The 15425-nt window shown below is 45.4% G+C and overlaps 1 protein-coding gene across 2 annotated transcripts in view; it reads right to left on the bottom strand.

The window, feature by feature from the left end:
* LOC147025686 (exostosin-2-like) overlaps positions 1-15207 on the bottom strand; it is a 127343-nt gene extending 112136 nt beyond the window's left edge. Inside the window, exons 1-2 of one of the 2 annotated variants that reach the window (XM_085880360.1) lie at positions 15040-15136; positions 6603-14795 (exon numbers count right to left, since the gene is read on the bottom strand). In XM_085880360.1, coding sequence (XP_085736486.1) covers positions 6989-7906 — 918 coding nt within the window. In that variant the 5' untranslated portion in view covers positions 7907-14795; positions 15040-15136 and the 3' untranslated portion in view covers positions 6603-6988. Of the gene's footprint in view, positions 1-6602; positions 14796-15039 lie in introns of those variants that run through there. The other variant, XM_085880359.1, reaches the window with a different exon arrangement.
* Positions 15208-15425: the final 218 nt, after the last annotated feature.

Below are 15425 nucleotides of genomic sequence, written 5' to 3' on the forward strand. Positions count from 1 at the left end.
TGCGTTCGGTGAGGACTCAAAGAGCAGGATACGGCCAATCGTTGACCTCTTTGGTGTAAAGCCTAACTGCTCTGAACGCTGGTGCTCAAGCAGATGGTAGTGAACCCTATCAATAATTATCCGAGCAAAGACCTTGCCCGTCATCGAGAGCAGTTTCACCCCTCGGTAGTTGTTGCAGTCCTGGCGATCACCCTTCCCCTTCCAGAGAGGGACAACAAGACCTCTCTTCCAGTCAGTTGAGATGATGGCTGTGTTCCAAATAGAGCACATAACTGCATGCAACGACACAAGTACAACTTTTCTACCAGACTTGAGAAATTCAGCATGGATGCCACAGATCCCTGGAGCTTTAACCCATTTCAACCAGTTCATCGCAGCCTGTGTTTCCACAAACGAAGGTGGACCACAGTTGAATGGAGGGTCAGCAATAAGAATAGTGACACTCCTGACATCCAACTCGACAGCTGGTGGATCAGCCTGGTACAGCCGCTCAAATTAACCAGCCCAGCAGGCCTTCACTTCGGCCACCTTTGTCAAGAGCCCACCACCCTCTTCTCCAACTGCAGCACACCGAGGGATGGGCTTGGAGGAATGCAATGCACAAATTCCCATGTGAGCAGGACGATAATCACTTGTGCTGGTTGTACAAATCTGTTTAAAAATGTATAAATTCTGTCGGTTCAAAAATGTACAAAGAAGTATAAAAATGTTAAAAAAAATGTACAAAAACTGTGTACAAAAATGTACAAATGTAAAAAAAACAAAAAAAAGGAAAAATTGTCCATACAAAAACATACAAATGCGGTCTTTACAAACAACGCCTGGCCAAAAATGTATAAAAATGTACAGACAACGCCTGTACAAGAATGTATAAAAATGTACAAAAATGTATAAAAATGTACAAAAATGTACAAACAACGCCTGTACAAGAATGTATAAAAATGTACAAAAATGTATAAAAATGTACAAAAATGTACAAACAACGCCTGTACAAGAATGTATAAAAATGTACAAAAATGAACAAAAACGTACAGAAATGTAGACGTCATCACAAGTGGAGTCGACTATAACAGTCCAATCCACACAAACTTCCTTATGCTTTGACATTTACCCGAAATGTTACTTCGACGATCGACAAACAAACAAACGTGCGGCATAACAAAGGACATTTAAAAAACACAAAACCATACACGTATGTGCAACACAACCCGGAACTGAAGTATGAGCATTCAAACTTTCACATTCGATAATCCAACTCATGACGCAAAAAATCTTCTGCTGAGATCAATTTTTTATGGATCTCTTCAGTGCGAGGGAGGCCTCCTTAGAAATAATGTCACACTGAGATGTAAAAGCAATGGAACAGATATCCACTTTCCAGAGATGATTTGTTAGTTTTACTTTTTAGAAAAATTAGAAAAATGTTAGAATGTTAGAATGTTACTTTTTAGAAAAATGTTAGAAAAATTACTTTTCTCATTTTTATTTAAACTATTTGATGCCCTCACACTCCCCTGCACATGTGGCATGCACCCCAATGGTAAACAACATTAACAAATGCTTGGAGGTAGGAGAGGAGGGATAAATTAATGTGGGAAGATACAAGTCACGTTTTTAACAAAAGGTGATCGACGACATGTCGTCTTAGAAAACTACACGAAGACAAATTGTACCGTTAGCATTTCTTAAAAGTTGCAACAGGCTTCAGATTATTTCCAAGAAAAAGTACTTGCAAATCCGAAGAATTTGAAGATTACATTTTAAAATTATCCAAAATAAAAATCCATTTCCTCAAAACATGTACAAACAAGTCAGCATCTCTGACAGTATGTCTGTCCTTTTCGACAGATCTTTCATTTTGGGTTGTCTCCCATTGATTGGGAGGTATCAAACATGGCCCACATCCACAATAAGGAGCAGAAAGAATCAAATCAACGACTTCTTTTCCCCACAGAAGCAAAGCAGTAGAACCCATAATCACTGCTGACATCCGAATTCCTTTCGTCCAATGGTCTCATCATTGAACACAAACTTGGACCACATAGTGCAGTGTTATCGAGCACACTATATAGATAAATAAAAGTAGAGGTGACACGATATATATATATATATATATATATATATATATATATATATATATATATATATATATATATATATATATATATATATATATATATATATATATATATATATATATGCGGTGGAGTCTTAATTACGATTCATACTGTCTCATCAAAATTATTCTGCGTGGAATAACAGAGAAGATGGAAACAAAATAATGCCTGAAATCCATTTTCTACCATTCATTCTACAAATACCACCCAGAGATAAACACAGTTCAGACATAAATACTGGCTGGACGCGTCCGGAGACAAACACCGTCCAGGCATAATCACCGTCCGGATTTGGTGAGAGAGAGAGAGTGAGAGTGAGAGAGCGAGAGCGAGAATGAGGGAGAGAGCGAGAGCGAGAGAAAGACAGAGAGCGAGAGAGAGAGAGAGAGACACAGAGGTGGGGGTCGTTGAGTTAGCAGAGAGAATGTTATGCTTTATGAACAAAACGCACGCACGCTCACACATACATGCGGCAATTTTTCGGGAATCAGCAGGGTGGAATCAGTGTGATTACCAACTACTACAGTACTTACTGCACACAACCCAGAAACCTTGAATGGCTTTCACCAAAAAAAAAAACATTGCATTTATATAGACGTTTCAGGGATAAGTCCACAAACACGGTGCATTATAAATAAACAGCTGCGTGTGATGCGTTGAAAAAAGAAAAGAAAAAAAAAACCGCTCAGTAATTTAGAAATAACGTCAATACGGAAAACAGCTCAGAAATCAGGTGTTATTTCACAACCACTCGCTCAGGTGACGGCGCACCAAACACTCGCTCAGGGTGACTGAGCACCAACCACTCGCTCAGAGCGACAGAGCACCAACCACTCGCTCAGGGCAACGGAGCACCAAGCACTCGCTCAGGGTGACTGAGAACCAACCACTCGCTCAGGGTGACTGAGAACCAACCACTCACTCAGGGTGATGGAGCACCAACCACTCGCTCAGGGTAATGCAGCACCAACCACTTGCACGGGGGGATGGAGCACCAACCACTCGCTCGGGCCGACGGAGCACGAATCACTCGCTCAGGGCGACGGAGCACCAAACACTCGCTCAGGGTGACAGAGCAAGAACCATTCGCTGAAGGCGACGGAGCACCAACCACTCGCTCAGGGTAATGGAGCACCAACCATTCGCTCAGGGTAATGGAGCACCAATCAATCCATCAGGGTGACTGAGCACCAACCACTCGCTCAGAGCGACGGAGAACCAACCACTCGCTCAGGGCGACGGAGCACCAACTACTCGCTCAAGGCGACGGAGAACCAACCACTCGCTCAGGGCGACGGAGCACCAACCACTCGCTCAGGGCGACGGAGCACCAAACACTCGCTCAGGGCAACGGAGCACCAAGCACTCGCTCAGGGTGACTGAGAACCAACCACTCGCTCAGGGTGATGGAGCACCAACCACTCGCTCAGGGTAATGCAGCACCAACCACTTGCACGGGGGGATGGAGCACGAATCACTCGCTCAGGGAGACGGAGCATGAATCACTCGCTCAGGGCGATGGAGCACCAAACACTCGCTCAGGGTGACGGAGCACGAACCATTCGCTGAAGGCGACGGAGCACCAACCACTCGCTCAGGGTGATGGAGCACCAACCACTTGCTCAGGGTGATGGAGCACCAACCACTCGCTCAGGGCGACGGAGCACCAACCACTCGCTCAGGGCGACGGAGCACCAACCACTCGCTCAGGGCGACGGAGCACCAACCACTCGCTCAGGGCGACGGAGCACCAACCACTCGCTCAGGGCGACGGAGCACCAACCACTCGCTCAGGGCGATGGAGCACCAACCACTCGCTCAGGGCGACGGAGCACCAACCACTCGCTCAGGGCGACGGAGCACCAACCACTCGCTCAGGGCGACGGAGCACCAACCACTCGCTCAGGGCGACGGAGCACCAACCACTCGCTCAGGGCGACGGAGCACCAACCACTCGCTCAGGGCGACGGAGCACCAACCACTCGCTCAGGGCGACGGAGCACCAACCACTCGCTCAGGGCAACGGAGCACCAACCACTCACTCAAGGTGACAGAGCACGAACCACTTGCTCAGGGGGACGGAGCACAAATCACTCGCTCAGGGTGACGGAGCACGAACCACTCGCTGAGGGTGACGAAGCAAGAACCACTTGATCTGAATGACGTGGTGTGGCGAAAGCGTCCACAGAGAGTGAACGATTCACTCAGAATGAAGTGGAGCGATACTGCTATCAACAATGGGCGCTCAGCAAGTGGCTTCAGCACTCATACAAGCACTCCATTTAAATGGTTGATAATGAATGGTTGGCTCGCCTGTCACTGCATACCATAAAGGATCCCTTTAACTTTAAAGCCCATCTTCACCACGCACACAGCAGTTAATGAAATAAAATGAATTAATGAAAGAAAATGACTTCATCCACAAAAGATTTGCAGCTTAATGCAGAACAACCCTGGAGATATCACAAAGTTCAATCATCCCTGAAATAAACATTGCAGAAAATCCGCCATCTTGCCTGCTCGTCTGTGCACATGTCCTGTGGTGCATCGGTTTGGTGTGCACAGCAACGTTAAAACTTTATGTTAAAAAGTCCATTTTTTTTTTTTACCAGATTTGCTTTGATTCCCTGCAGAGAACCTCACGACACCTCCGACAATATACGCGACACAGATTTGGCGGATGGTCTGGCAAGCAATCCCTCTGGGGGAGAGGGCATGAGGTCTAACAGTGAGAGCATTACATCATACAGCTCAATAAAACTGGTTAATTTTGTTACGTTCCTTTTTTTTTTCCACTCAGTATAATTCTCCAAATAGTAGAAAAAGATAAGTTTAATGTTTTGGAAATTTCACATTTTCTTGTGTATCAATGGAGGAGGGAACATAGCCTTGCTTGCTTAAAGTAAATCGGCATATTGCCTTAGTGATGAGACTAGTTATTTCTTTAAATTATCAGATTTCACAACAGATTTCGACACTTATTTAGTCAGGACGATATCCGATCCTCAAAACCGAAATAATAATTCGATAATATACTTTAATTAGTCCATGAGAGTGGATTGTGGAAAATTGTATGATGTAATGCATGAAATCACTCCAAGCTCCAAATTTGAAGACTACAGTACTTACAAAAGCGATGTACACAGTGATTCGTAGCTATGATGAGCAGGCATTCGATATGAGTAAGGAAAGTGAAAAAAAAACTATCGTTAAGAAACTTACGGCCTGTTCGAAGTCACGGCATGGTTGAGCAGGCCAAAAAACATGGCTGCTTCAGAACCAGCAAGGTTACCCAGGAAATGCCTTAAGACCCAGACAGCAAGGTCGCCGAGCATCGCTTGATGAAGGATATAATAAAATAAGGCCATTAGGTCAGGTCAGGTATGGGAGCATGTGCCAGAACAGCGCGTCGCTGCGTCCACTTTTCACCGGTACTCCAGGGGCCTCTGTCTGGCCATCCCCCAGGCAGATGCCAGGCCCATCCCCATTTCCTTGAGATGCCGGCCAACCTGCTGCAACCATGAGGCACGTGGTTGGCCCATTGGCCTCCTCCACTCACGAGACTCCCTCGCTGAGAGAATCTGGTGAGCAGGATCAGCGTCAGCAAAACGAGCCACATGTCCATACAGCCGCAACTGACGCTCATGGACTATGCAGGTAACAAATCTCATCCGAGACTCTCTCAGCAACCGCTCGTTGGACACAAAATCCGACCAGCGATAGCCAAGGATTCTCCGAAGAGACCTGGTACCAAAGGAATTAAGTCTCCGTCTCAGATCCTTGGTCAGAGTCCAAGTCTAGCATCCATAGAGCAAGACTGGAAGCAGCAAGAACCTGAAGACTCGGACTTTCTTCCTCCCGCACAGGTACCGGCAGCGCCACACCCCATGATCTAGTGAATCCATGACTCCCCAGGCCTGAACCAGACGTCTGTTGACGTCTGACTCACAGCCAGCAGAGACATGAATATCACTGCCAAGGAAAGTGAATCTCTCCACGACCTCAACATCCTTAACACAAACAGGCACAGACAGAACAGCAGCATCCAAGATGTCATTGAGAGCCTGGATCTTCGTTTTGACCCAAGAAACAGTAAATCCCAGCGGCTCCGACTCCTCATTCAGCACCCCGAGGGCCCCCAAAAGGCTATCTAAAGTCTCCGCAAAGATAACTGCATCATCTTCGAAATCAAGGTGGAAGATCTTGACATTCCGAAACGATGCACCGCAGCTTGATCTCGCCGACATCCTCCCGAGAATCCAGTCCATACAATTGCTGAAAAGTGTGGGGGGCCAGTACACACCCCTGACAAACTCCAGTAACGACTGGAAATAAGTCAGAGATGGTACCACCACATTTCTCAGCACTCTCAGTACCAGAGTAGAGTTCAGACATCAGATCGATCAGTTTTGGTGGCACCCCACGAAGACCAAGAATCCTCCAGGGGGAATTCCGATTCACTGAATCGAACGCTTTACAGAGATCAACATAGGCTGCAAGCAGCCGCTGCAGAAACTCTTGCCTGCGTTCGGTGAGAACCCGAAGAGCAAGGATACAGTCAATCGTTGACCTCTTTGGTATAAAGCCTGACTGCTCTGAACGCTGGTGCTCAAGCAGATGGTGGCGAACCCTATCAATAATTATCCGAGCAAAGACTTTGCCCAGCACTGAGAGTGAGTCACCCCTCGGTAGTTGTTGCAGTCTTGGCGATCACCCTTCCCTTTCCAGAAAGGGACAACAAGGCCCCTCTTCCAATCAGTTGGGATGATGCCTGTGTTCCAGGCAGAGCACAAAACTGCATGCAATGACACGAGTGCAGCATTTCCACCAGCCTTGAGAAGTTCAGCATGGATGCCACAGATCCCTGGAGCTTAACCCCGTTTCAACCGGTTCACTGCAGCATGCGTTTCCACAAGTGAAGGTGGACTACAGTTGATTTGAGGGTCATCAACAGGGACTGTAACCCTCCTGACGTCCAACTCGACAGCTGGTGGATCAGCCTGGTACAACCGCTCAAAGTAACCGGTCCAGTGGGCCTTCACTTCAGACTCCTCTGTCAAGAGCCTACCACTCTCTGCTGTAACTGCAGTGCTCCAAGGGATGGGCTTAGATGAACGCAATGCACGAATTCCCCTGGAAGCGGGACGAGAATCACCTGTCCACAGGTGATTCTCTACCCCCTCACAGAGTCCTCGCACATAGGCCTCCTTGTCCACCCATAGTGCACATACAGTTTTCCACCTCAGCTCCCTGAACAGCTCAGCTCTGCCATTCAGCCTGGCCTTGCGACTCTGGTCAATGGTATCCAGTGTTCCTTGAGAGACAAAATTATTCTTTGCCCTGCGGTGAGTTCCAAGACATCCACCCACAACATCAAGGATGGTGGTCTTGAAGGCACTCCACAACTCTTCAGGACCCCTCAAAGCAACCAGACCCCTCAAATGTCCACTCAGCCTGTTCGCAAACTCCTCAGCTACCCTCTCATCCTTGAGCTTGCCAAGATCCAGCCTCGGCTGGGATGGTACCATTCTCCCGGATTTAAGGTGCAGGTTTCGAGTTGCTACAAGGCGGTGGTCAGTATTGAGGAACTGAGCACTCCGGTGGACCCTGCAGTTCTGGATCATCCCCAAGCGACCATCAACGAGGACATGGTCAATCTCCTTTGCCACACCACCAGCGTTGGAATACCAAGTCCAGCGATGAGCTTGTGAGCGCTGAAACCATGAACCTGCCACCCAAAGTCCATGACTTCTTGCAAAGTCAAGGAACTTAGTGCTATTCTGGTTCATAGTTCCTGACCCATGGGGACAAACACATGTCTCATAACCATCCCTGTTAGTTCCAGTCGATGCATTGAAAGTGTATCTCGTCTGGGGCACTGATCAACCACAGACTCGAGTGTGGCGTAGAATGCATCCTTCACGGTGAGATCACTCGCCTCAGTCGGAGCATAAACAGAGACCAGGGAAATGACACCTAAGGAGTGACGAATCCTTGATCTCATAATACGCTCATTGTCTGGTGTTACCTCAATTATCATTGGAGTCAGCTTATTGGACACAGCTACAGCAACTCCTTGAGTATGGTAACCATCAGAGCGACCAGACCAATAGTAGGTGTAACCACCCACCATTATCTCACCGCAATCCGGTCTCCGAACCTCAGAGAGTGCTGCAATACCGATGTCCAAATGCTTGAGCTCAGGTGATAACAGAGAGAGGTCATCATCCTCTCTAAGGGATAGAACATCCTCTCTTAGGGATAGGACATTCCAAGAAACCCACCCGAAGGGACTGCCTCAGGTTGACCCAAGGAGACCACCGTCTGGTGGACGACACCTCAGCACCACTCCGACACACTCTCCCGCAATCTGACCCAGGAATGTTACCCCGTGCTTTCCCTCCTATCATCAAAGATTGGGGGTCTCGAAAGCTTTGCCCCAATCCCATCATCCGGTGAGCTGCCTTGCGAAGGGATGCTGCACAGGAGGTACTCCCACAGAGTGTGCTTTAAGATTTTTTTGCGTTTTTGTGTGTTGCAGAATGAAGGGTTTTACGGTGGCCGGAGTGCAAATCCTGCCACCAACCTCCAAATAACAAGTAACCCAACTGCAGGAGGACATCCACAGACACAGTTGGGCACTAGATATGGATTACCGTTGGCTCACAAGGAGCTCCTCCGCTCTTTGACGGGTTTCGTTTTTAATCCTGCTGGGTGTCCGTATCCAAACACCCCCCTCACCAGAAAACCTGGTGGGGGAGACGGTTTCGTTGCCGACAACCCGACCATGGAACAGGTTAGTACAGGTTTACATGGTACCTGTAGCAGGTCACAGATCTAACCTGACCTGATATTTAAGGCCATTAATTGTCTTCAAAAGGGGTGTTTTAATTAACCCAAACACTCAATTTTCACTCTTGCACTTCCTTAGTTTTCTTTGCGTACATGAAAAGTTTCAGGCTGCTCGGTTTTATAGTTATGGAAGAGACACACTCACTGACACACACACACACACACACACACACACACACACACACACACACACACACACACACACACACACACACACACACACACACACACACACACACACACACACACACACACACACACACACACACACACACACACACACACACACACTTTTCTTTGTGTAGATTAAGAGGTATTTATATAGATATACAAGAGTAAAGGTGACCTCATATGCCCTGACAAACAGCTCTTTGGGAAGGACCAGATGCGACATCGAGTCATAAGCATGGACAATGTCAAAATAAACTTTCATTTCATCTTTTCATAAAACCCACAAAGTTTATGGCAGATCTTAAACGCTGGTAAATGCAATGGTAAAAAAGGAGTAAATTCTACAGTTGACATACATGGGGGTTAAGTAGGCAAGAGATAAAACTTGAGAAACTAAAAGAAGCAGAACAGGATATGAAGACACGTCAGAAATCAGTTAGCAGATACCTTGAAGACTTGCAGGATACACGAGCTTTGAGCACATTTGGGAAGCAAGTTTAACAGGCACAAAATGCGGGTCACACGAGTGCTAATGAATGGGGATAGGCAAGAGGCGAGAGGCGAGAGGAGAGAGGAGAGGCGATGTATGGAATTGTCGATTAGCGAGTCCGATGGACAAGCGAGGTTGGTGAAAAACAGATAAAGATGAGATGAATGAAGGCAGAAGAAATGGCTGCAATGTAGCTAGGTTGATGCTCATTCCTTAGCTCCCTAGTTCTGGATTCAATCTCTGGTGGACTATCCATCCATCCATCCATCAATGTATCATACCCTTTGCAGGTCATTGGTGCCACCGAAGTAGTCTCAAAACAGATAATACACTGGGGTGCTTGTCATTGTCGGCTTGGGATTTGAACCTACAATCACCAAATTATCAAACAAAAGACCAGCCAGATGAACAAACCAAGAACCCTGGAAAAAAACTGACTCTCCAGCTTGTTGCCATCAGGGCATGCCATGACGCATCATGGAGCATGTTATGCTTTTCAACATACAGTATTTGCAGCAAACAACAAGCAATCCTTTTCGAGCAGGGCCTGATGCCTCAAATAATTTCCATATAACCCATTCATCCATCCATTGCGACCATACTCTGTGCAGAGCGTTGGTGCTGCCTAAGCAGTCTCCTTGGCTGTTGGGAACAATCCTGGACGGGTCGCCACTCCAACACAGGATACCAGCAAGCTGGCACTCATTTTGCCGACCTCGGAAGGATGACAGGCAGTCAACCCCACCTGGTATTAATTCAACAGCCGAGTGGGATTTGAACTCAGGATCCGAGGATCGCAAGACTACCACCCTAACCATTAAGCCAACACCAGGCATATATAATGAAGCAGGTGTTTGTGAGTATGTATGTATGTATGTATGTATGTATGTACATGTGTGTACGTGTGCGTGTACATATGTATATCCACTCTTCCCACATTGGTTGTATAGCTGAGCTGACGTCACTCACAATTGTAAGGTGAAATACTTCACCTCAAGTACCCGGAGGACCCAAAGGACACCCTCTCGCCGCCCCGAGAACCCAAAAGACGCAAACGGCCCCGAGGACCCAAGAGACCTAAATGACCCTGAAGATCAAAGACTAAAAATACCCCAAAGACCCTTAAAGACCTTAAAGACCCAAAAGACCTAAAATACCCAAAAGACCAAAAACACCAAAAAGACCCCGAAGACCCAGAAGACCCAAAATACCTAAAAGACCCAAAATATTGAAAAGTCCCAGAAGACCCAAAAGACCCCCAAAAATCCGAAGATCCCTAAGACCTAAAAGCCCCCAAAGACTTTGAAGACCACAAAACACCCCAAGGACCCCTAAGACCCAAAACACTGAAAAGACCCTGAAGATCCAGAAGACACAAAAGACTTCAAATAACTGAAAGACCCCAAAGGACCCTGAAGACCTAAAATACCAAAATGACAGAGTACGCAAAAGACCTCGAGGAACCACCGAAAAACCAAAAGACCCAGGGGATCCAAAAGACTCCGAGGACCTAAAATACCCAGAGGACCCAAAAGGCCAAACGAGACTATCTGGGAACAAAATAAATTTTGCATAATGTAAAATGTGACTTCAAGACCCCAACACCCCTGCCCCACACGTACACACAATCCCAAGTCCTCAATCACCAACCAAAAGGTCAACATAGGCCCAAGGTCAACAACTAAGGTGGTATTTCTAAAATCCTCATTTTTCATCTGATTGACTTGAAATTTGTAAAGGATTTTCATATGAACTTACTGAATTTAACCATTATTATTAAGGTCAACATAGGCCAAAAGGTCAACAACTTAAGTGATATTTCTAAAATCCTCATTTTTCATCCGATTGACTTGAAATTTGAAGAGGATTTGCATATTTGGTCATTGAATTCAAGCACCCATTATTGTTGAGGTCAAATTTGTTTTATGGAATTTGCAAGTATCGTGCTCTGCACGATGTCGTCGTCTTGTTTGTTTGTCATGCTACTCCTCCTCCAGTCGTGGGCCGATTCCATCCAGACTTGCTACATAGGATCAGTATGCCCCCAATTAGTGTATCGGTGTGTTTTTATCTTTGTCGGTGGTCGGGGACACAAATTCTCTATGTAAATGTGTATCGTGTAGTGCCGCCTCCAGGTGGAGGAGGGTATTACAAATCTCCACCATTTACAGCACAGTATTCCTGTCCCCACGTTTTCCAGTGCAGTGAGGTGTTTTGAATCATTAGCAGTGGGTATGTTTTTGCTTCATGCACATAACGTCATGGGTTTTTCTTTTTTTGCCCACACAGAGCTGTCAGTTTCCTATACACTGCTCCAAAAAAGGTATGCATCAGAAGAACGTCTTGCATGCTTGGAACAAGATTGCCCAATCGGGTGGGCACTTTGCTAGTAAAAAAATAAATGTTGATGACACCCAGGATCTTAGAAACAACAACCTCAAAAAACAAAATGCCATGGGTGACAGCAATAGATCAGATGTCTACTGTCATTAAATACACTGCACAATGCTGCAGAAATAGGATTTCCATTCCATGCAGGCAAACAGATGGATAGAATGGGCATAGACAGACAGATAAGGCTTATTGGAATGCAAAAGATGATGTCAGCTCAACTGGGACGGAGAACGGATCATAAGTAGAGCGAAGTCGATGGCGCGCCATCGCAAATCCCCATGCTTCCCACCTAAAGCAAAGTTGAAAGATGGTAAAAAGTTCCACCAGGAGTGACCAAATATCACATTTGGAGAAAAAAAAATTTCCCACTTTACCCCATGACTCAAGTCCCCACCCCCTGAAGTATGAACCCGGCGTCAAATCCAACAAATCGTTCCAAATTTCATGCAGTGATTGTATATAAAAAGTATAGTTTCATTTTTAAAAAAACGGTTTAAAATGTTTAATTGCATTTTCGGTAATTGACCTTTTGACGCTGCCCCAAGGGGCAGGGCTAAAAATCATACTGTTCTTGAACCTTTCTGCCATGAGATGATCATAACAACTAAGTTTAGTGAACTTTTGAATAACCGTTTAGGAAGAGATAGCGTGACTGACAGACAGACAAAACCGATTTCAAAATTCCCAATTTTTTTTTTCAAAAAGCGTGAGGATAATAAATGCCCAAGACCAAGGACACGACACCATTGTCTTTAAAAAAGAAATGGCAGGACTGAACCAATCAGCCAAGTGTAGGTTCTGCAAGGTCGAAAAAGAAAGCACGAGTCACCTCCAATCAGGATGTAACAAACTCATCTCAGAACGGCTGTACACACAAAGGCACAGCAAGGTATGTGGAGTAATCCACCGGCACATGCACAGAAATTTAAATGTCCCAGTTCCACAAAACTCATGGAAACATGAACCAAAATCAATTATTGAAAACAAGGACATAATGATCACGTACGACCTGATTATCCCATCCAGCATGAACACAGAAAACAAAGCACTGTGACCGGAAATAGTACTCAGATACAAAAAGGGAAAAGAAAGCATTACTAATTGAGGTTTCAGTACCCAGTAATTTTGGTCTAAATAACGGATAAATCAAGAAAATGAACAAATATCAAAACCTCAAGAATGAAGTGAAAAGATCCGAAATTGTACCTGTGATAATTGGAGCAACGGGAATGATGAAGAATAACCTCACAAAGATCCTACAACCCATCACTGGGGACATTACTACAAATGAACTGAAGTTGGAGGTTGTCCGGGGCTCAGTGACGATCCTGAGAAGAGCCCCCGGAACAAAACTCTGAGAACAAGAAACCTTCTGAAACACAAATTATGGAGATAACAAACAACCACACACACGCACGCACGCACGCACACGCCAGATCACCACCTTGTTGCAGGGTGTTATCAAAGCAGGCCTCAGCCAGGGAGAAAATGTGAATTCGACAGTATCAGTCTGCTTTCTTTTTCTTTCTTTTTTATGCAAAAGGTGGGGTTCTCAACATCCACAAGCAAGTGCTATAAGACAGGACAGTCAACTAATGAATGGGCCGTCTGAAATGACAACATACTCGGTGATACAATGTGCTATGAGCAAAGCAAAGGCAATCAAAAAAGAAAGTTGATAATATGTTTTTTGTCCACCAAGTTGAGGCTCGTGTAACAGCTAATAAACAGAAACATAACAAGGCAGGAGACGAGAAGGACAGGAGAGGGAAGCACAAAATTGTGGGGAACAGAGACATTAGGAGATCTGTGGAAGGGAGAAGGATGAGGCGGGGTACATGGGGTGAACAAGATGGACACTACAGGGACTTTCAGGAAGGAAAGCAGGGAATTTGAAGAGGGTGGGTTTGGGGTGGATTAACGGGGGTATAAAACATCGCAGAATGAGATGGGGGAAGATAAGAGATGGTGGTGAACAGCTGTTTTGAAGACCTGGAGAGAAGAGTGTGATCGAAGAGTGTGAGAGTTTGTTCCAGAGGCGGGAAAAAAAGAGGAATGCAAGAGTGAAGGCGAGTAATGAAAGAGTGTAGGTGGGTAATGAAAGAGTGAGTTTAATGCAAATCAAGTTCAAAAAATTTCCCAGAATTATTTATCAACTCACATGAACTGCATGCACAAGAAAAATAATAAAAATGCCAGATGAGCATTTACTCACATCAGCTGGATAATGGTTACAAAAACACCCCCTTTTAAGCACTCTCCCTTTTAAGCACCCCCCCAACCCTCCCCCAGGGCAACAGTAATCTCTGATGTTATCAAATTTCCAATCTCAGCATTTTTGTGCGATCATAATAATAAAAGCAATCCAATTAATCCTCAGCTGTTTGAAATTTAAACAAATCCACCAGGTTAAATCAACCAGGAAATCCCTTAAAACAAAGTTGACACAATGCAATTTCCTGCTCACGAAATCCCATTTAAACAAATGGTGATTGCGTCCATGGGGCTGCATTTATGCAGACTGCATTGGGATTGCAACCACAAAGAAAAATTAAAGTGAAGAAGTAGTAGTAAAGAGAAAGGAACAGGCCCCGAGACGAGGCATGTGGGTTTCTGACACCCTCCACCCATGATGCAGAGTTTTCCTCTCGATCAGCCCTGAGAGCTGGCAAAGCCTGCAGGGCAGGCTCGTCCTTTCATGTTCCGCCAATGTGATCGATGGAGAATCGCGGAGGGGCCATCAGGTTGAGGGTGCACATTTTATTCCTTATCTGTGGGTATGGCTCATGCCAGAGGATTTTAAAGTGCTAAGTGTCAGAGGTTGTGTGCCCCATGAGACAGCAATTGACAATCACCTTCTCAAAGTGAAGGGGCAACATGTGAATGGATGGGATTTACAGGAGGTTTTCACAGGTAAAAAAGAAAATGCATTTTATATCTGCAAGCAAAAGGGCAAAACCGTTTGAAGAATCTCAGCCCTAAAAATATAGATTGAAATGTTGAAGCAAAACATACCTGTCTCTGCATGTCTTCAATCTGTCTTTGTGATATGGCTTTCAAAATGGTGCATATTTCCGGAAGCTTGTCTTCCGCCAACACCACCGCTGTTCTGAAAAGGTAGGTAATTTCAACTTGATACGGATATTTGAAATCACACTTTTCAATCATATTCGACTTTATTTAGACCATTCATGAAACTTCCCAATCAAGATTTTTTTTTTTTAAAACACAACAACAAAGAGCAATCAGAGATTGCAGACCCTCACCAGGACTTGTTTGGTGTGGTGTATTCTGTGTGGACAAACAAATGGAAGGATGTATGACATGAAAGGTCATTGATTTCAAATGAAAGTTCTAAATGGTCTAGTTGTAAATGTGTGAAGGTCAAAGGTTTGAAGGTC

Source organism: Eptatretus burgeri, chromosome 5 (assembly GCF_056783735.1).
Source record: "Eptatretus burgeri isolate ZD-2024b chromosome 5, Ebu_testis_v1, whole genome shotgun sequence".
NCBI lineage: Eukaryota > Metazoa > Chordata > Myxini > Myxiniformes > Myxinidae > Eptatretus > Eptatretus burgeri.